This window comes from Miniopterus schreibersii (genome assembly GCF_964146895.1).
Source record: "Miniopterus schreibersii genome assembly, chromosome: 14".
Lineage (NCBI taxonomy): Eukaryota > Metazoa > Chordata > Mammalia > Chiroptera > Miniopteridae > Miniopterus > Miniopterus schreibersii.
In genome coordinates this window covers 43544769-43566856 of record NC_138114.1, presented here as the reverse complement: position 1 = coordinate 43566856, position 22088 = coordinate 43544769, and the positions used below count along the sequence as shown (strand labels likewise).

The following is a 22088-nucleotide window of genomic DNA, read 5'->3' as shown; positions in this document are numbered from 1 at the left end:
TGCCCGTGTTTGCCAGCCCTCACTCACCCGGGACATTACAAGTGGCTTTTTAAACAGAATCCATCTATTGATAGAACGCATGGCATTATCTTTGTTTTAAGTTGCACTTACTGAATTAGGAGTGAGGTTAAGAATTGTTATTTTTTTTCTTGGCTATTTGTATCTCCTCTCCAGTGATCCTTCAAAAGACATCAAATCTCTTTAACGGTCTAGGCAAGATTGACACTTTGGCATTTATATAAAAATCGAAAAATATCGAAGTCATCACCCCCATCCTAGCCCAAGTCCCATCCCTAAGCGCACAGAATGACACTGTTAGCCCCCACGTTTCAGAGCCTTCATTTACCTTCTTTTTCAATCAGTTAATTTAGTCGTAGCTTCCAGGGAAGAGGTTAGGAGTTCACGCTTCTGCTCAGCCTCCGACTCCGGTAGCGCCCCACCGCGTGCTGACACCCCCAACAGACGTGTCCTGCCACTGTCCCCCTGCCCTCACATCCAGCGCCAGGTCCAGCGAGGGAGGGCGCCTGGCGCTTTGCTCTGCTCTCCAGCAAGGTCATTTTGATCCCGTTTTTTATTCTGCCGAAGTCCCCAGGTTTCACCTATTCCTGATTTCAACCTGGCCTCCCTGATTTAGTAGCCAAGAGACAACCCTGAAAACTAACCAGAAAAGCATGAAATAGGGTAACACAGGCGTCCACGCACAGCCGTGGAAAGCCCGAGCGTGGCCGCGCAGCCGCAGGCTCGGCCAGGCAGCTTTCACACCCGCTTCTTTGTGCCTGGTTTGTGCTGTTTGCCCTGGGTCCTGTGTGCCCCCCATCTGTGTGGAGGCCTGTGCCCTTGCGGCCCATCCTGAGGAGGAGAGGACTGAGGTGCATGATTGAAACTTGTCACCCCCTGGCCTTAACTCCAGGACAGAGGTCCGGGTGTCCGATGGGAACTCAGGATCCCCAGGACACAGCAGCACCGGTCCACATGGCATGTATGTGTGGCGATGTCCAAGTGTTTGGAAAATCCCTGATGCTTCTGACTCCTGCTTTAAAAAATAAAAAAATAAAAAAAAAATAAGGCATCATAAAGATTGTGGCACTTGCTCAGCCATGTCCTCTCTTTGCCCTGCATGCTCCCCGGCAACCAAGGTGCTAGTCCCATGCATCGTATTCCTGTCGTCTGCCTGGCGGTGCTGCAACAGGTACCCCTCCGCTGCAGGACTTCCGCCAGCTCTTGGAAACAGACGCTGTTGTTATTTTCCTCATCTTAACTCTGAGGAAAATGCAGACTGCAATGATGAAAGGTTTCTGCCGTGGCTTCGGGGCTAGAATTCGAAGCCAGGTCTGGCTCGCTCCCTGCCTATTATTCATTCACTCGATAAATGTTGTTAGACGCGTGTGCTGCGGTAGGAGGCCTTCTAGGCACGAGTGATGGATGGCAGGGACGCGGCCGAGGCCCTGCTCTCGTCGGGCTTACCCTTTACTTAGGGGGACAGGTTAGAACCTAATGCATAATGGTAAGGTGACATTTGATGTTTTCGCCAGGTCCATATGGAAGTAGGGGAGAGCGCTGTGTGTCTGCCTGCTGGAAGAGCATTCCCACCAGGTGGAAGAGCGCATGCTAAGGCTATGGAGTCTGGGCACGCGTGGCATGGTTGAGATATAGCCAGCACGCCAGGGGGCTAGGGTATAGAGAGGGCAGGGAAGTGTGTCGTCTGTCTTTGTTTATTGCACTGTGGAAGGCAGAGGTTATTCCTTATTGATCTTTGTTGAAGGACCACCGTGGTCTAAGTATGATATTCAGTGTTGGGGGCAATAAAAATAGAAAGTTACAGAGTGAAATGAACCTACCCACATGTCTCAGAGGCAGTCCCGTGAACTGACTCTTTGTCCTGGAATCAGTTGTATAATACGTGGGCACATCTAAGTAAGTATTGCACACCCACATTTCCCGCAAAATCCCTGGGGAAGGAATTCTGTGTATTTTCTCCCCTGTGCACTAACTGGCTTCATTTCTCCCTTTTCCCTCTCTCTCTCCTTTCCACCGCTACTCATGCTTCCCTTCCTTCTTTCTTTTTTATTGCATGTCCTCTCTCCCCCTCTGCCTCTGTCCTCTCACCCCCTTTTCTTTGTAAACTTAAATTTGGAAGGTTATTGGAAAAAATGCGCTTCTCAGTTTTTTATGACCCGGTGTCACCTTATGGATAACTTTGTGTCTTTTCGTAATTTACACTGGATTTCTAGTGTGGTTTTCTCTCAAAACATATGTTGACAAGTATGCACATGTGTGTGAGTGGGAACATTTAATAAGAAGGTTCTAAAACAAATAACAATAGAAAGAACAAAAGGAAGATTTATCGGCGGAGGTATGTTCTGCTTAAAGTTGAAAACTAATGGGGGTGGGGGCAGCTTCAGAGGACTTGTGCTTGCCTGCATAGTTTATGGTCTTGTTTAAAATTAACCTTTTACAATATTAAGGCATGTGGAAAGACTCAGTCCTAACTGAATATCTGTTAAATGAGCGAATCAATGGATAGAGTCATGGCGATCTGATAGTTTTTGCTCCATCATTTACTAGCATATGGGCTTCTGCAAATCTCATCCCTAAGTCTGGAGTTCTTCACCTGTGAAAAGTACCTCTTTCTCAATTTTTGGCAAAGTTAAAAAAAAAAAAAAGTGTGTGACCCATTGAGCATAGTTCCTGACTCAGAGGAGAGTTCCTCTGGTCCTTTTGGAGGTTAATGCTACTGCTGCTGGGGATGCTACCAATGGGACACGCTGGGGAGGGAGAGGTCTGCCTGAGCCTCGGGAGCAACGACACAGAAGCCCCAGGAAGAATCCGGACAGGGTAACAGGACAGGAAAAGGCATTTTGAACCAGGGGAACTCTGTGATTGAACGCAGACTCTCAGCCAGGAACCAACACACTGTTTAGATATAGCAGAAGCCCTGGAGACACAGGCTTGCCGGTGACATTGGACAGCTTTGTTTGTTTGGGCAGGAATGGGAGGAACCAGGTTTTAAGGGGTAAAGTGTGATGAAGACCTGTCAGGGCTTAAAGTATCAGTCTGATTTTTTAACATCCATTTTTAGCTCTGAAACTCTAATAAGCTTCATTATATAGAGAAAAAGTCTGAAGCCAAGCTTGGCCAACGGCCTTCCCCGAGTCGCAGGGCATGCTGGAGGTAGAGGTAGGACCTAGAATGTCACTCCAGCAGGAGGCAGTGCGCACGGAGCAATACGCTGCAGGCCGGCTGGCCCTGTGTCCTCAGCTTGAAGGTGACTTCCTTTCTGCCCTGCACACCACCTCAGACTGCCTGCGCAGGATATTTGTCATCTATTAATTATGCAAGGAGAATATTTTTCACGGTGTTTTTAAAAATTACTTAAAAAATCTTTAACCCCGCCCCCCCCAAAAGTATATGATCCATTTAGCACAGTTCCTGTGCTAAAAAAATCTTTAACCCAAAACACATTGACGATAAAGAAACAAACCAAACATTGACAATAAAGAAAGATAATGTCTCAGGTGGAAGGGTCTGTAACGTCCTTTACAGTTGGCTCCCTTGGGACGCAGTGAGCAGTCCTTGTGATCAAAGAGGGAGGATTTCAGTAAGTACAGGCACCTCAGTGAGCACAGTCCACACAGGCACGGGACCAAACACACGTATTACGAGGTCTTCAGCCATCACAGCCCCTGGCATGATGGCTCTTCTTTATTCCCAGAGCAGAGTTTAAAGAGGTAGAGTGATTGCTTGGGTTTACCACGCCAGCAGGCTTTGAGCTTCATCTAAGCCCTGCTCCTCTGCTCAAAGCCTGGCCTTTCAAAGGCAGCTCCCTTTCTCTAGATCATCACAGATTTGGGAGGTTGGGGATTCCATTATTCCAAACAGCAGCTGTTGCAAAGTGAGAATGCTCAAAAAGAGCAGCACTGTGTCCTAATTACCTACGGCAAGGAAAACATCTGTGCAGGGAAAGTAATGGAATTAATTCTCAAGTCTAGCAGTTGCATACATTAATTGACGTTAATTAATGCCAAATTACAAGATACTTCCTATGGACTGGCATCATGCACTCCCCGGAATTGAATATGAAAAGAGTTCATCATGCTTAATGCTATTACAGCCAGCCCCTGGGGGAGCCGGAGCGATTGACCTCTGGTTAGGAAGTGCAGCCAGTTTCTTTCTGTTGCCATTAGAGGGAGGAAGGGAACAAAGCGAGAGCCCTTGACCGAGGACAGGCCGCACAACACTGAACCTTTTCCTTCCACTGGAAATTTCACTTTGAGCCGCTCTGAGCAAGAAATGCTCTCCAGACCTCTGCCTGGGGATTTCTCGTGTTTCCCAGTTGCACATTTCGTACAGTCAGCCCAAGGACAGGCCCATTGCCCAGCTCCTCCTCGGTATGGGGAGTGGAGGGGAAAGAGGAACTCAAGCTGTTTCTCTAACTCCTGTGAGATGGATCTCGCAGGCGCCCCATGACCCGCGACCCGCCCCAGGTGGGGGGTGCTCACCGGAGACTTGCAGGCAGGTTGTCTGCCTCCCTCACCCCACTGCCTCTATACTATTGTTGTCATCTCATATCTTTTATTCATTTTTCCTCTGCAAACATACTTCTACAGATATCTATATATACACCTGGCACAAAATTGGGTCCATATGCACATATTTTGGTAACCTACTTTTAAGAAACTTCTATTTTGGAATAAATTTAGATAAACAGAAAAGTTACCAAGACAGTACAGCTTTACCCAGCCTCCCCTAATGTTAACATTTTATACAACCATGGTCTATTTTTCAAAGAAATGAATGTTGATAAATATTATTAATTGATAACTTTTTTTTTAGAATATAAAATATATTAAGCACTTCTATAAATCCTTATATATTCTTTAGAAGCAATATTTTAATAGCAGCTCCTTAAAAGAGCTCTCTCACTTTTTGTTTAGAACTGGGTTTAAATGTCCTTTCTTAAACCAACCAGTGGTGAGGAATAGAAAGACCTTGAATGGGCATAGACCCAAGAGGATGATGGGAACTTCTGAGTCACATGGAGAAAGGGCAGATCTGGTTTGGCTTTTCCAGCAAAGACTCAGGGAGAAATGGGTATTGGACAGGTCACCAACACTGGACAGGTCACCAACATTACCTGACACAGATATACAGTTGGAGTACTCAAATTCAGCCCAACCCATCTTCTTAAGGACCTACTGTGTGCCCCAAACTGATATAATCATTGTGAACGATAGCCAAAGAAAAAACAAGAATTTTATCAATATTGATAACAGATTTATAAAGGTTAGATTTTCAAAACACTTAACATATATATTGTTTCAGTTAATTCTTACAGCCACACTACAAGATAGTTGACATTTGCATCCACATTATGAATGAAGGCGGCAAGACTCAGAAAGAATAAGTGATTTCCCTTGAACTATGCATCTAGTAAGTGACCCTACCAAACAGAACTCAGGCCCCCATCTCATCATCACCAATCTCCATTGTTTCTATGACCCCAACCTACCTTGTAAAAAACAGAAGTCAACTAAACTTGTAAAAGGATCTGGTGCAGTGTGAAGTTGTGAGGTGGAGATTCTGTGTGCTGTGGGGAAGGCCGTTCTGGGAAGGGTTAAGTCCCTGAAGTTGTCGTCAAGGACAAAAATCTTGAGTTATGCCCTAACATGGAACTATTAGAATGTCCAAAAAAGAAGATAGGGAAGGGTGAGTAGAAAGCTCTTCTTCGGTTTATCATTGGAAGTGATTTCAGTAGGACTAGATGGGTTAAAGGACTTGAGAGCTATTTCCATTTGTCGTTTCTACGTATGGCAGCCAGATGGAGGAAGGTTGTGGGTAAAGCTTTCCTGCATCAGTCTCCTAATTGCTTATCAACAACTGCATCAGTCATTGTTCAGATGGAGCAAATGTGCTGGCCGACCCTAGTGACTCTCCTGGCAGAATTCAGGGATACCCAGGTCCCTTCAGTAAAGGTGGTCCTGGAAAGTTCCTAAAGGGAAATTAGTGAATCCTTATATCCAGCTCTATATGGTATTGCCTACCCCTATTTCATGTAAATAATTATCTTTTTTTTTTATTTGAAAGAAAGGATTTCTGCATATTTCTGTGATGTCCTAAAATCAAACATTAAGCATCATAAAAAAGTAAAATAATCTCCTTTTCATTCAAAAACATGCATTCCAATAAAGAGGTATGTTTCAATGAATATTTTTTTATTGCCTACTGTGTGCCAGAAATGGTATTAGAATCTAGGGGTACAGCAGTGAACAATAACAAAAGAAGAGGTAGGTCTCTGTCTTCATGGAGGTTACATTCCAATAGTGGGGGGCAAGAAGTAATAATGAACAAAGTAAGTTTTGGTAAATTACCTTGAATGGTAAATAATAAACTTTATGAAGGGAATTCACAGGATGGCATATGATAGGAAGTAATAATGGAAGATCCTCAGAAGTAACAGTGAGCTGAAATCTAGAACCGTCTTTTGGAATAACTTAAGGAGAAGCCTTTTAAGTCGAGGAAGTATGGATGAAAAGACTAAAGTGGTAGAAATTTTGGCCAAATTTCTGAACATAAAGTAGGACAGATTAGGAGAATCACAGGGAGAGAAGAGATTAGCGCGAGGGGAGGTTGGGTTGGCGGGCAATGGAGGGTTTGAATTTATTCTAAATCCAAGGATGCAAAAGGAGTTTTAAGTAAGGAAGTGACATCTGAAGAGTAGAGAGGCCAGAATAGGTGTGCTTGAAAAACAGGGACAGCCTCCCTGATACAATATACGTCCAACAGAGATCAGAGTTATATGAGTTATCACTATATGTTTTTTCTGCTGAAGAGTCTCAGGTGGGAATCTAGGTCTTAATTTACTCATCTACAAAATGAGAATAAAGTATTGACTCAGGAATCCCTTCCGTATGCTGTTTCACTTCCAATTAGTAGTAGAAGGAAAACCTTTGTCTTGACATAGAACCTCACTCCAACAGCAGCGCTTCTAACATGATTGATGATTGCGTAGATGTGTGTTTCCCTATTTGTTCATCAAAGGTCAAAGTGTGAAGGTGAAGCCTAGTGAGGAAAAAAAAACACTATGAAAACACAAGAATTATTCCCGATTTTGAAAATACTTTCTGTTGGTTTAGAAGGGGGAAAATGAATTCATGAGAACCTAGTGTTTAGGATGGCAGGAGTCGGTAGAGGCACTGGGAGACAGAGGTGATGGTGTTGGCAGCAAGTAAAATCATAATGAGGGCAATTATAACAATAACGATGATACGATAATGTGTTTACCCAAGAGTGTGAGGTTCATTTAAAGCCTTGGAGGTAGCAAGGGAAATAGGAAATATCCACTCGGACTCTAATTCTCTGTGTGCCCATCACCCGCAACCCCTTTTTTTTCCAGATTCGCAATACCTAACTTGTCGGATGCAGAACTGCACCGAGACCAACAGAAACAGACCTTTCCCCGGCTACATTGACCCAGACTCCTTGATTGTGCAGGATGATTACGTGTTTGTTCAGGTAGGAAAGTTCCACTTCTACTGATTGTCTCAGGGGCATTTTCCTGTTTCTGTCCCTGATGCAGCCCCGCTGGCCTGCTTCCTCCGCCTTAAGAGTACAAGAATAGGAACAAAAAGCTTTATCTTTTCAACAAAAGGCATGTGACCAGGTGTCCGATCTCCTGCACTAACGGAATAGTAATCAGTTCCTTTGGGCAGAGTCTGGGGGACCTTGTCAACATGGGGTCAGGGAGGCAGTGCTCAGAGTGCTGTTCATCCCTCATCTGCATTCCGAAGAAGCCCCATCAGTCGTCAGCTCGACTGGGCAGAAATGTCAGTCTCTTCCCATCAGGGGCACGGTCAGCCAGGCAGCCTCCTCCGCAGAATCCAGCTTAAAAATAGAGAAACAGGTGGGGACGGCGAGCAGCAGCGGGTGGCTGGGGGTGGGAGGCCGGGCAAGGTGGTGAGTAATCAGCCTTTATTGTCAGGCCCTGACTCTGATTAGGATAAAGAGAACCGACGAGAGATGTATTCAGACAGGTTTGCCAGCTCCTAGGGGAGGGAAACAGTTGGAGGAGCTGAGTTTCATGAGAGTTTAGAAGAGACAGGAAGCGAGTGTGCTTTACTTCCTTGTGCATTTAAGGGACATCTTGGGCTAATGTGAACAAGACATTTTAAAAGTCAGTTATTACTTTCCATGTTAACGTGGTGAAGGTACATTGCTAACTTTGGGCGTGTGTGTGTGCTCTCTCTCTCTCCCTCTCTCTCTCTCTCTCTCTCTCTCTCTCTCTATATATATATATATATACATGTACACACACAGATATATGTGATTTCACTAAGATTGAGCCACACTATTATATTTATTTATTTTTAAATCATAATTCAGACTATTAATACCATGGTTTGAAGAAGCAGATGTTCAAAATGCCCAGCATCAGCTTATGTGCTTTACAAACATTTCACAAATGATCACACACACGTGTGCGCCCACACACGTTCTTTTTCTTCAGGAAAATGAGTAATGGGTTCTTCAGTATCAATCATCAAGTGACACTGACATGGTTACACACTTTGGTTCTCTCTCTAATTCATTTCTCTGTCAGTGTTGCTTCCGGGAACCTTTTCTGTTTCCTAAATGGCCATTTACAGTCCACATATATTACTTAAATATCAGAATCAATCCGGCATTTAGAGTTTCGGATATTCTCTACCCACAGCACTATGGGCACGACCCTGCAGCTCATCACCAGGACTAAGGTGATCCGGCCACATACTGGTGAAAATGGTCATTTTAGGCATGTTTTTATGTGTCTGATGAACAGTCACCCAAAGCATATGTTGACATTCTGAGTATGCAAACTCCAGCTGACATTCAAACTCTAGGAACTTATATGCGTTAAGAGTGGCTCCAGGAACTCATAAAAATTAAGTCAAAAGATGGTTTCCAGGGGCTGGAAAGTAGGGAAATTGGGGTCAAGGATACAAGCTTCCAACTATAAGATGAGTAAGTTCTGGGGATCTAATATAATGCATGGTGACTCTACATAACAATACTGCATTACATGCTTGAAAGTTGTTGAGAGAATAGATCTTGAATAGTATCATTGTATACACACAATAATCTTAATTAAGTGATGAGATGGAGGTGTTAACCAACCTTATTTGTGGTAATTATTTTGTACTATGTATGTGTATCAAATCATCACATTCTACACCTCCGTCTTACATACGTCAGCGATCTTCAACCTTTTCCATCTCCTGGCACACATAAACTAATTACTAAAATTCTGCAGCACACCAAAAAATATATTTTTTCCTGATCTGATGAAAAAATAGTTATAATTTTAATTCATTCACACCAGACAGCTGTTGTTATGTGGCCTGTTGTCATTTTTTTTTTGGACAACCTAAAGGAAAAGAGGTCAGTGCCCACGACTAAATAGTCAGATATTGCATGTTTTAAAAATTCTTGGGCCACACTGGTTGAAAATCGCTGGTGTATGTCAATAATATCTTAATAAATCCGTAAAAGAAAAGGGTGGCTACAAAGGAGAGAGAGATTGGCAGTAGCAGCCTTAATACTCTGCACTGGGTAATGCCCATGCTGAGGTAGACACCACAGCCTTGTCCCCTCCCTCACACCCCCAGGGGTCATTGGACTGTATGTGCTGGACAAACTGGGGGGAGGTCCAGAATGACCTTGGACCTGGCTTGACTTCCCACCTAACGTGTCATCAGCACTGCTGTGTGTTGGACGTTCTCACAGCCATCAATGTGACGGCAGCAAACTGGAATTCAGTGCCTAGAGATGTGGGACCTGTACCACTTCCTCTGATATGGCCTGGGGACCTGTCTGTATGGCCATAGTCTTGGGACAAGATAGCTGGGCTGCCGATGGACATTGATCCAATGTACTTCAAGGCTTGTCTCTTTAAAAGTTAATAATCACTGAAAATGTTTGAAAATGTTTCCTGGCTTCTGAGCCACTGTGCAAATTGAAGAATTGTATTTTTGTCCAGTGGGTTCAGTCTGGGCCTCTGACCAACTCACATGCACTGTTTAAGTTGTTTTTGAACTGAATGCCAGTCCCTTACACTTGTCCACAGCAGTCATTCACGCTGATGTGTTGGCAGCTGCCTCCTTTCATTCAGTGGCTGCTCTTCTAGGACCTGTAACTTATAGTAGCTCCTCTTACAACCGTGTGTTTCCGATCCAGCTGACATCGGGAGGACGGCCACATTACTACGTGTCCTACCGAAGGAACGCATTTGCCCAGATGAAGCTGCCCAAGTACGCTTTGCCCAAGGTATGACCTGAATTGTTTCTTCATTTTACTATTTCCCCTGATTCTTATATCCCTGTCTCCACCCTCTTTCCCAAGCACCTTTCAGTCTCTCAGTGTCATGTATTTATTTTCATCCACGGTCTCTGTATCTGCTTCTCAAGTTCACTTTTTTTTAGCCAATTTTATCACTCTCCTTTCTCTCAGCAGTCACTCCCTCCTCCCCCCTCCCCGGAATTCTTGCTATAGAAGCATCTGAATAAATCAATAATTGATTTGATTTTGCTCTTGCTTTTCAATAGTAAAGATTTTCAAGCAGTATGTATTGGTTTTCTAGCAAGACAGAAAATACACTTTGGATACACAGTGTCTCGGTGCAATGGGTATGACGTGTTTCCATCCCAGTTTTTTGTTATCAATTATTGAGAGGTGATGTAGCTATGTGGTATCCAACCTTTGCTTTCTTTCTCTGTGGAACCTATGAGATGAGTTGTCTTTAGAGTTCAGAGACACAGCTAATTTTTTAGACTGCCCCAAAGACTTACTCCTTTGAAAACAGTGATGGACAAAAGTTAGAGACCCTCAACTGCTGAAGTCCTGGGCTCTTTCCATAAAATCTGAGGAGCTGCGTTAATATGGAGCACCACCTAGTGGAAGCCATACTGACTTGGGAGCTCAAAGCTGGGGATCTGCTGTCTTGCTGTGTATTTTAAGTGGCCATAAATTGTTAATGTATCGTACCTTGATCTTAGAGCAGCAGAGATGTGTGTGGCTGTAAGAAGGAGACTGTGTAGGTTTAAATATAGTTACAGCTCAGCTTTGAAATCTTTGAGTTGAACAAACTACATAAAGAACTTCTTTTATTGAGTTTTTATGCCTCTTTTTTTTTTTTAATATATCTTTATTATAGGAAGTATTACAGATGTCCCCCTTTCCCACCCTCACTGACCCCCTGCACCTTGCTCCTGCCCCCCCCCCCCAGGCTTTCACCATACTAGTCTCTGTGTCCGTGGGTTATACATATATGCATATAACTTCATTGGTTTATCTCTTCCCGCCCCCCCACCCCACCCCCTTCCCTATGAAATACATCAGTCTGTTGCATGCTTCAGTGTCTCTGGATCTTTTTTGTTAGTTAATTTTTAATCCATAGTTTTGCAGTGTGCTATCTGCACCCAGCACCAGCGAGCTGCCCGGGAAATCAGGTGACAGATCTAACACAAGGGCATTGCAGGTCTCTTCCAGGAGAGCCAGTGGTAGGTAGGTGCTCTGGCTTCTCCAGGCAGAATTCTCCTTTTTGGCCATCACTCTGTCCTAAGCCCTAGCCTAGTGAAAGGTGAGCCGCAGACCTCAGCCCATTAGAGATAATAACACACATTAAATTGTGCTATTAACGCCAAAGAACTATATCCATGTTAGAAGTTATTATTTTCAGCTGCTAAGAGATCCATGCCCGTGGTAATTGCCCAGAACTAACTGTATGCCTCTACCTGTGTAAATTTAAATCCTTCTTGCTCTGGATTTGGCTTAAAACGGTTACCAAAAAAGACAAGACTTACAACTTTGGGGCTGTGTCCTAGATGGAAATTGGATACAGTCAGTATGTGAAGGAAAACTGAATGTTCTTAAAATTACCCTTGATAATCTCTTAGGAAGGCCCATGAGGGAGATGAACACAGTACTCAGTAAGTCCAACAGACCTGGATTTTCTCTTCCTTGAGCACGGAAATAAATTGCTGTGTCTTTGATTGACCAACAAATAAAGCAGTTGGCTTGCAAGATTTAACACCTTTAAAGAGAAGAATTATACTCAATGCAGTGAAATGCTCTTGTTCAAAAAGCAAGTAGGACTTGAGACCAAATTAGTAAATAGCAGATTTACTATTTGGGAGTCTCCTGACTTCCAAACTAGCATCCTTTATATTATACAGTTTTTTCCCTTGGGATAAATCAATAGATTCTATTATTAGAAGATAGCAGTATCCCCCCAAAAAAATTTTGATAAGATAAGGGGCACCAAGAAAAATATTTCCATTGACCTAAGGAACCCAGAAATGGTAGAACCATCTTTGGACCAGTTGGGGAGTGTGAGGAAACACACATCTGACATTTCCTGTTCAGAGCCATCGTGCAGATCACTGCTGACAGTTGCCCCCGGTGGCATCCAGCCAATCTAGAAGGACAGGTTTGACTTTAAACCTGCATCACTGTCTGTCTCCTCCCCCTGCTCTCCCACATGAGCCTGTTCCATTACTCAGCTTCGTCTGAGGTCTGAGGGTAGAAGGCAGTGATTAATTTAGCTTGTCCCCTTACAGCAAATGAATGTATTATTTTGGTCCAAGTGGGTGTATACTATTTAAGGCAATGAGATGCCTCATTACAGTCGCATTACACCTTCAAGGAGTAGCCCCTGCTTGGTGGAGTGATCCGCAGTGAAGGTGCATGTATTTCACGGCCCTCTATCAAAGCCAGGGCTCCTGCGGCTGGAAATGAACAGAGCTTCCTGCCTGCCAAAGGAGTGGAGACCAATCAGCACCTTCTTGCTCAAATTTCCTTTAATCATCCACTGCCATTGTATTAACTCTTGGAAGACCGTGGTCACACTAAGCTGTGTCCAAAAAACAAACAAACAAAAACCAGATTTAATATATTGGTAAAGATGGCCAGAGAGGGGGGTGGGGAGAGTTTAGTATCGCTGTCACCATTAAGAGCATGAGACCTGCCAGACAGGGAGACATAGTGACAGTTTCCTTCCCCTAACTTACTTGGAGCTCATTCTGAGCTGCTCAAGTGAGATAAATGAGGCAATACATATGAAAGTGCTTTGAGCATTTCGGAGGACAGATACTCTATAAAAGCAAGGTAATATTATTATTAGTATGGATCTAGTTGTCTGTGTGGTAGAAGATCGATGCAAACTGGGGTGCGGGTTGTACAAAGGCTGTTCCATTCACAGCGGGAGACTGGATTCCAGACCTACATCTGCCACTAACCTGCTTTGAAACCTTGGGGTGGTTTATCAGTTTCTCTTTCCCTGTTTTGTTTGTCTGTTTTCTTTCTTACATTTTTAAAATAAGGAGCTTGGATCCACAACAGTATTTTCTTACATGGGATAGTCAGAATAAAATGTCCTTATAGATGCTTCATGAAAACTTGGTTCTATGATCAAATTAGTTTTAAAAAACAGATAAACTCTATTCTGTGTTCCTTGACTAGAGAGTAACAGTAGCTAGCTGGTGTGTTGAAGGCCCTAGGATGTCTTCCAAACAAGAAGGCTATATAATTCAGCATTAACCAAACCATTTTACCAAAGGACCAATTTTTTCCCCCAGTGTGTTAAAATCTAACAGTGCTGGTATTCTACAGAACAGACTTTGGGAAAGACTGTAGTAGAAGATCTCAAGGATCACTTCTTGGTCTAAAATTCTGTGGCTCAGGAAAAGATAGTGCTATTTAGGAGAAAGAGCACGTTTTCCAGATGGAGGAGGTAGATGTTGGCAAGAAGAAAAAATGAAGATGTCATTTAAATATGTCAAACCTTTCAATTAAAATATTTAAGACCAACATCATTTTTAAATATTTTTTCGGTGTATGTAATTAGATTAAATGGAGAGAAAGGCACCTGATCTCCTTGACTAGAGGTGTCCATTTTTTTTAAAATCCTCACCTGAGGACATACTTACTGACTTTAGAGAGAGAAACATCGATGTGAGAGAGAACCATCGATGTGAAAGAGAAACATAGGTCAGTTGCCTTCCTGTATGTGCCCCAACAGGGGATCGAACCCTCAACCTTCTAGTATCGGGGACAATGCTCCAACCAACAGAGCCACACCGGCCATGGCTAGAGGTGGTCACCTTAATCTGCTATTATATGACTAATTCTCTAAGTGACATAAACACTTGATGTGTCTACATTTTCAATTCCACATCCAAAAACTAAAGGTTTGGGTGAGTGGCATAGTACAGAGGATGCACTCTAGACAGTAGGATTACTTAATGAGATATCTATTCCGACTCCGACTTCAGAGGTTCACCAATGCACAAATTTATTCCAAAGGCACAGGAATGAGTTCTGTAGAGGCCAGATTATTACAGAAATGCTTTAATTTGAATTAAGAGATGATGGCAGTGTATCCTCCTAACAGGGAAAGGAACATGAATTCGGAGTAGTTATATGAGGATTCTAAATGCCAGGGTAGGGATAGGTAGGAAATGGGGAGCCGTAGAAGATTTACCCTCCATGGTTGGCTGGCCCTTGCACAATTACCACAGCTAATTCTCTCCATTGGGAAAAAACAAAACCCTTGGGTGAACCAATCTTTGTTGAGTATATCAGTTAGCACCCTGACATTTGCAGTGAGCAGAAAGGCCACATCAACCTTGCTTAACCAACCAAGGGGATTTAAGGGCTTGCTTAACTGAGAATGGCTGGCTGGTGGAGCAGATGCTCAGTGCCAGACCCTATCATAAGTGCTTCACAGTCCCCGGCTGATAGAATCCCTCCAGCTCCGTGGAGGGCACACGATTATCTCTCTTTTGCAAATAGACCTCCCGAGGCACAGAGTTCAGTTCACACTGCTAAGTTATAGAGCCTGGATTTGGACGCAAGCAGTTTTATTTCAAAGTCTGTTTTTTAGAACCATTTTGCCCTGCTGTCCCCTCGAACTGAACAGTGTACAGGTGGGGCAGGCTTTTAAGCTGACCGCATTCAAAGACTTGAAGAACGTCGCAGAATTCCGCCTCTCTTCTCCACACTTTGAGCCTGTTTCCTTCAGGATTGACTGCATTTTCTGCCTCCAAGTATGACTCCATCAGATCTAGACTTTTAACAAATTCTTACTGTTTACAAACCCATAGTAAGAGATGCTCCGCCTCCCCCTAATAATTATAGCTTCATTCCAGAATCGTGTGCTATTGACTTTGCTTGGATTGTATTCCCATCACTGATACAATTGCTATCACCAGGGAAATTAGATATTCTGAATTCTGGGCCTGCAAGCACACTTCTGCTGCTGAGGGGGGAAGAAAGACCGGGTATAAGGAGGAAATTTGTCTGAGAAAATGAAGATCTTTCTCAAAGAAGATCAAGATACAATTACCACAGAAGCGTGAATAGACATTGGGCTGATCTCAGCAATGGCCAACTTTTATTCCAAAACTTAATTTGCATTATTGAGTGCATTGAATTAATGGGCAGGATTCATTTTTGGCCTGCCCACTCTGGACTCTTTCTATAAAAGTGTTAACAAACTCTAGGGCTGAGGAGTAGAGAACCCTTCAGATAAAGACTTCTTCCTTCTGGGGTCCTTTGAGTTCACTTTGATCAAGGCCAAAAAAGAGGGAGAGACTTGGTTCCTCTATGTCTAAAGCACAGTCAGAGCTGAATTGCTGATTGATTGATGGATTGATTGAACATGAACATATATTACGAGGAGGAAATCAGGTTAGAAGTTAGAATTTTGCAGTACAAGGAAGACTGACAGATCTCCTGAAGCTGTTTAAGGGTAGAGGATGGTTCATCTGGGAAAACTTGAGTACTAAGCTACACAAAGGCCAAGAATCTTTTCTATGTGGTTCTATCTTTGTGCTTATGTATAATTTTGTTGTTTTGTTTGTTTGTTTGAAAGTTATCCTAATGTCTACCACCTTGGGCAAAGGGGGAAAGCCTCTCAAGAGCACAGGAACAGGCATCTCCTAAGGAAGAAGCAAGCCTTGGTCCATGTCAGCTTTTCTCGGAACATGCACTTCTCTGGAGCTCTGAATGGGGGAAGAAGGATTTGAAATTCCCACTCCAAGGGCATCTGCTTACTGCCCCCCCACATTACCTTTGCCTTCTTTCTATCTTCCAGAACTACCTGAGTCTGAAAACATCATCAATTTTGCAGACTCTCTTTCCTCTTTTACTTAAGGATTCCTGCTGAACTCAGAGTAAAGGTTTAGATAAGCAGCTAAGTCCTTGAGCACTCATTAACATGAAGATTAGTGCTTTGGCTTCTCAGGAGAACATTATCCCTCAAGGGCTTCTGGGGGCTGCAGAGCCTTTGGGCAGTGCTTCCCAAACTTTAATGTGCATATTAATCACCCATGGATCTTATTAAAATGCAGATTTCAATTCAGTAGGTGAGGCTTGAGGTTCTGTGTGTCTAACACACACTTGCAGGTGACGCTGGTACTGGTCCATGGACCACACTGAGAGATACAGAGGTTGACAGTGTTCTCTCTGTTCCTCCAGCTTTTTATGAAGGAATGTACCGCATGTAATCCATCTGAGCATATACCATGTTGTGCTTGGCAAATATATCAGAGTGACTGATTCTCCAAAGTCATACGTATTTGAGAAATATTCTACAATTATCTAATGAGGCAATTAAATGATAACTGAGCTACCAAGCATCTCTCTGTCCTATTTTCTCATGACCCTGCTGCCTAACTCCATAAGTGAGAAAGGAAATATATGAATAACACTTAGCTAATTAATTATTACTTCACAAATATGTGAAAGGAAAACCTCTGTTATAGTTGCATAAGTGCCTATCCCAGATTCCACGCTCTTTGGATGCGTGTCAGGTTAATTTATAAAGCTCTTCTTCCTCACGTCCCTGTGTCTTGTTTAGGACATGCATGTCATCAGCACCGATGAGAACCAAGTGTTTGCAGCCGTCCAAGAATGGAACCAAAACGACACCTACAACCTGTACATCTCAGACACCCGGGGCGTCTACTTCACCCTGGCCTTGGAGAATGTCCAGAGCAGCAGAGGCCCTGAGGGCAACGTCATGATCGACCTCTATGAGGTATGTCACAAGGCACGTGTGGTCCTGAGCTACTGCAGTGCCTGGACTGGCTGATGAAGGCCCAACACTGGCTGTTTGCTCCATGATTTGTATTACGAGGAAATTTTGTGGCCTCCTTCCATTTGGGAGAGGGAGTGAGTTGCAGAACTTTCGTATTGGTGAATTGGCAATGCACAAAACAGCTCTGGGAGGGGTCCTTTCTCCCCAAGTCCACAGGCCAGGAAGCCCCAGAGGACTTGGAGAGCATCTGGGGACGCACCGAAGGGATTAAAGGGTTCAAACAAGAGTGACAGAGTATGCAATTTGAAAATAGCCTTGAGGGGCCAGCAGGGCATCAGGATGTAGAGCAAAGGGGACAGTGGCCCCTTATCTCTGTCTGAGGAAAAGAATGAAGGGGACATCTTTTCATTGCTTCAGAAGACACTCCCTTGGACTTGAACACCTTTCTAACTAGTTAGCCTCCACTGGTCCAGTCTCTCAGAGGAACAACGAATGAGATAAGAGTAATAGATCTTTCTTTAGTAAATGAGTGGGGGGAGGGGAGGGCAAAAGCAGTTTACCAGGGAACTTTGGCCCTTTGTTTCTCAAAATGACCAAGATAGAGATTAAAATCATATATGTTGGATCAGTTAGCTTTCATGGCAAACACCGATGCTTTAAGGCACAGTTAGGAAGAAAGAAAGCTGCTATTTGCTGATGGATTTTAGCCATTTGTCAGTCTTATCTGGTGCTATGAAGGTTTTATAATGGCTTATAATGACCTATTAAGAAGCACATTCAGAATGTGGGACATAGAATCATATACTTATATTCTATATCAAAAGTATTCTAAAACTGATTCTAATAGGGGCCATCACAATGATGCTGTCATTTGGTTTTGCATAAGTTCTGAAAGTCTAGAGGTTGTTTGTATCAGAAGTGTGTATCCAGTGTGTCAAAGTAAGAAACTGGTATCACCGAAGAAATTTAAATTTATCATTTTAATTTTTTAATGCTATCTGTACTCTTTCTCCTTTAGAGGTTCTTAGGGATTTTCTTCCAGTATTTAAACTTCTCCATATGTACAAAGGCATGTTAACAAGCTATATGCCCAGTCCAGAGCCCAGGGATTTATTATGGAAATTTTGGTAGACTAGCATCGGACTTAGTGTGTGTGTATATTTAGAAAAACACTGCAAACTTTCTTATATATTCACAAGTTTCTTCCACTTCTTTCCCTGCTCATGTTCCAGATAAATATAGTACCATATATCTCAGCCTCCATCTAAACATGCATTTGGGAAAACATTTACATATTCTGGTGATTTAGTTTCAAATTCGTGTTGGATGAAATCGTGACTTACGAGTATAAATTTCGAGGCCAGGTTGCCTGGGTTTAAATCCTAGCTATACCACATATATGTATGCTTGAGACACATCCAGTAACTTCTGAGCCTTAGTTTCCTCCTTGAAAATAAAGAGATAAACAGGGTACCTAGCTGACAGGATTTCTCTGAGGATTAAACAAGTTAATTTCTTGAAGTACTGTGAACAGTGCCTAAAATACTCAACTAACTATAGAGAGAGTAATTAATATTATGTTCCAACGAGTTTAAGCCCCAGTACGATGTTCTATTCTTAAAATCTGCCCACATTGTTTAAACGTCTAGCACATTTCCCCTCTTTCCTATCTCGGCTTCTTCCCATATTGCAATTAGCATGGCCATATGACATTCTTTAACACCAACTAGTTGTCTTCTTATAAACAAGTGTAAATTGCTACATTTCTTTCCTCATTTGTAAATGTCTTATAAACATTTAAAGCTTAAGGCTGATTTGTTGAAATGCCATGCGTTATCTTGCCTTGATCCAGCACTTGCAATGGAAACATCTCGCTCCCAGTGTCTGGCTGGTATGAAGTCAAAACAGCAGTTCCAGATGAATCACCCAGCTTGCTTCCCCGATCTTGGCTGTATCCTGGGTCTCCCAAAAGCATTTTGATTTTCAGGATTCATTTTTCCCTTCCTGATTATCACCTCCCCTCTTCTCAAGTCAAGTGGAATTATTTCTCTGGATAAATTTTTGTTTTCTGCCAACACAGAGACCATTTTAATTGGTCTCTTGATGATAGAAAACATGACACATTTGGACAGGAATGACTTTGCAATGTCCTGTTATTTGCAACTGTTTTCTCAAGTTGTTTTCTGAATTTAAACATCACTAACATGGGTACAGAATGAGAAGGGGAACTGGGTGACCTCTGGCCAAGGCAGCAGTTCTTGGGTAATTCCTTGTGTTTCCCCTTGTGTCTCTTGCGGTTGAGGCTGACTCTCTGCAGGGGATCCGCTGGCTCTCGTTACCATCACTGTGAGCAGCAGAGTGGCTGCTTATGTGAAGGTGTTCTGCATCCTGGGGCCTGGGATGAAGAGCCTTTCTTTTATTAGCCTGGCAGCGCGCAGCAACTCGAATTGAAAGTGATGTGATCAGAATGGCAGCGCCATATCTTCTGATTACCTAGATAGAGGGAATATTGGCTGACACGGGGCCTGGCACCGGTGCTCCTTCAGTCCGATTGTTCCGGCCGGCAGGAAGCTGAGAGCCGTCTAGCATGAATTTCCCAGTAGAATTGCAGTGAGTGAGGAGCGTGTAGCGATAAATGAAAACTAAGAAAATCCATCAATGATTTAATAAGTAGCAGAGATGAGCAACATAGGAGGCGGTGGGAGGCGGAGGGAGAATACACGGAGTATATATCTGCTCACCTTTGGGCGCGAGTGCGGGCACCTTTGGGGTGTGTGCTTTGTATGCCTCTGCCTGCTGATTGCCTGCTGGTCCTGTGTTCGTATGCTCTTTAATCTAGTTTAGCAGAGGGAAACTGTCTAACATGTAGGTGGTGATGAGCCTGTGTATCAAGGATGTGTATTGTTGATGAGTCTGTGGAAAACAGAAGGAAGCACAGCTCTAATTAAAATCAATCATTCTGTTCCCACACACTTTGGACCCTTGCGACAAATGTAGTTCTCTCTATGCTAGAACAAGTGTGTATGTGACGAGATAGGGAAATGTCAGGAACAAAGTGTTGGCAGACGATGTTATATGGTTTAGTTATGGTGGAAACACCAGAAATTTCCCTCGGTAGGAGTTGTTTATTGAACGTGGACACCATTTAAGAGAATCAAGAAATGTGAGACATGGAAAGTTGGCTACAGAGCAAAAGTGCTGGAAACTGATGTTTGTTAATGAAATTAATAATAATATTAATAATAGCTAAAATGTGGGTGCCATCATGTGTAAAACACCATCAATGATTATTTAATTAATTCCTATATTAACGTCTTGACATAGGGATTATAAGCATTCCCATTTTACACATAAGTAAATGGAGGCAGAAAGTGTACAGTCATTTTTGCAAGATTATAAAGCTGGTAAGTGGCAGATTTAGGATCTGAAGCCTAGAAAATGCAGACTCTTAACTACAAACTATTTTGTGTTCTGGAAAGATCAGTATTTGGGATTGTATTTGCGTCCAAGCAATAGCTGTAAGGTAGAAGGACACTGAAGGGCAGGATAACTAGTATTAGACTTTACTTAGCAGTAGAAGAAATTAGACTGGAAAGAGGAAATGGCCTGGAGAAAAGCCAACAGAAACTGAATGAGCAGATGATTGCCCTGGACCTGCTCACTGCCTTCTGAACCGAGCCTGGAGACTGCAATTGTAGCTAAATTCACACGGTGTTATTACATGGCTCCCAATTTTGTCTAGTGTTGTGTTTGTGTAAAAGAAGCCTAGAAACAGGTGTCTTAAAAATGCTGTCATTCCTGAAGAGCACCGCACTCCAGTGGCACTGTGTGGGGTGGCTCACAGAAGACAGTGTGCCGCATGGTGGCCAGAGCAAGAGATGTGATGAATGTGTCTGTGACATGTGATTCCTAGTGTGCTCATCTGGTGGGGATGATGAGAGGGGGTCTGATAGCTTTAGACAAGATCCTTCCTCCCCTGGGATGGGGATATTCATTAATGATGATGAAGAGCACTTTGGCTTAATAGACAATGACAGTCCACCCAGCCAAGTGGAAAGGTTTGTGTTGGCAGGGAAGCCACCTGGCCAACAAATTCAGAACGCCCAGAATGTGTGTGTACATGAGTGAGCCACAGCGGGTGTCATAAAAGACACTGTGCATGTTCTGTTACACACATAGTGTCTTTGACACATTATGAGTGTTTTCTCTTTAAAAGAGAAAGCTTAACAGTTATGGGGATGGAGCTAATAGGTTGATTTCTTAGGGAAAGACTGCCTCTTACAATCCAGCATGGGAGGTAGGAAAGTATAAAGCTCTCTATCCAGGACATACTTATTATAGGGCGTAGAATGTATCATCGAATTATTGAAGGCTATCGTCTCCCTGGAAGGGAAGTGCTGCCTGGTCAAAGCACCAGGAGAGAAAAGAACATTTAGACTTTTGGGCAGTGGGCTCCCTGACTGCAGAGGCACCCCGGGTACCTGCTGAGTATGTGTCTTTCCTGGCTGGGATCCTTTCTTTAGAACACAAAATATCCTACCGCCAAAGCCCAAAGAAATCATGGTCATGACTATGTTCTCTTTCTTGCCACAGTTTTTGATTCATCTTTTTCATTTCCTTGAAATTTTTACACTTTAGATTTGTAATTTCAGTCTGAGTCAGAGAGGGTGGGAGGAATCATCTCCCAATGAGCCTCTGAGGCAGAAATGAGCAAAAACTCTTGTGCAAGGGTCTTCCCAACTTAGCGTCCACATGCAGCATATGAAAGATTGGGATAAGAAAGGACCCTCTAGCAGTAAGTATCAAAAGACAAAGGAGAGCCCGGCCGGGCATGGCCCAGTGGTTCATCATCGACCTAGGATCCAGAAAATCGCCGTTCAATTCCTGGTCAGGGCACATGCTCTGGTTGCAGGCTCGATCCCCAGTCGGGGGTGTGCAGGAGGCAGCTGATCAATGACGACTCTCTCATCATTGATGTTTCTGTCTCTCTCTTCCTCCCCCTTCCTCTCTCAATAAA

General features: G+C 43.3%; 1 protein-coding gene across 5 annotated transcripts in view; it reads left to right on the top strand.

Annotated features, from left to right (window-relative positions):
• The window catches only part of SORCS1 (sortilin related VPS10 domain containing receptor 1), a gene marked incomplete at its 5' end in the record, with an annotated part of 395914 nt that overhangs the window by 283022 nt on the left and 90804 nt on the right, over window positions 1-22088 (top strand). For all 5 annotated transcript variants that reach the window (XM_081158777.1, XM_081158779.1, XM_081158780.1 and 2 more), the window contains 3 exons: window positions 7394-7512; window positions 10210-10299; window positions 16892-17071. In XM_081158777.1, coding sequence (XP_081014903.1) covers window positions 7394-7512; window positions 10210-10299; window positions 16892-17071 — 389 coding nt within the window. The remainder of the gene's footprint in view (window positions 1-7393; window positions 7513-10209; window positions 10300-16891; window positions 17072-22088) is intronic.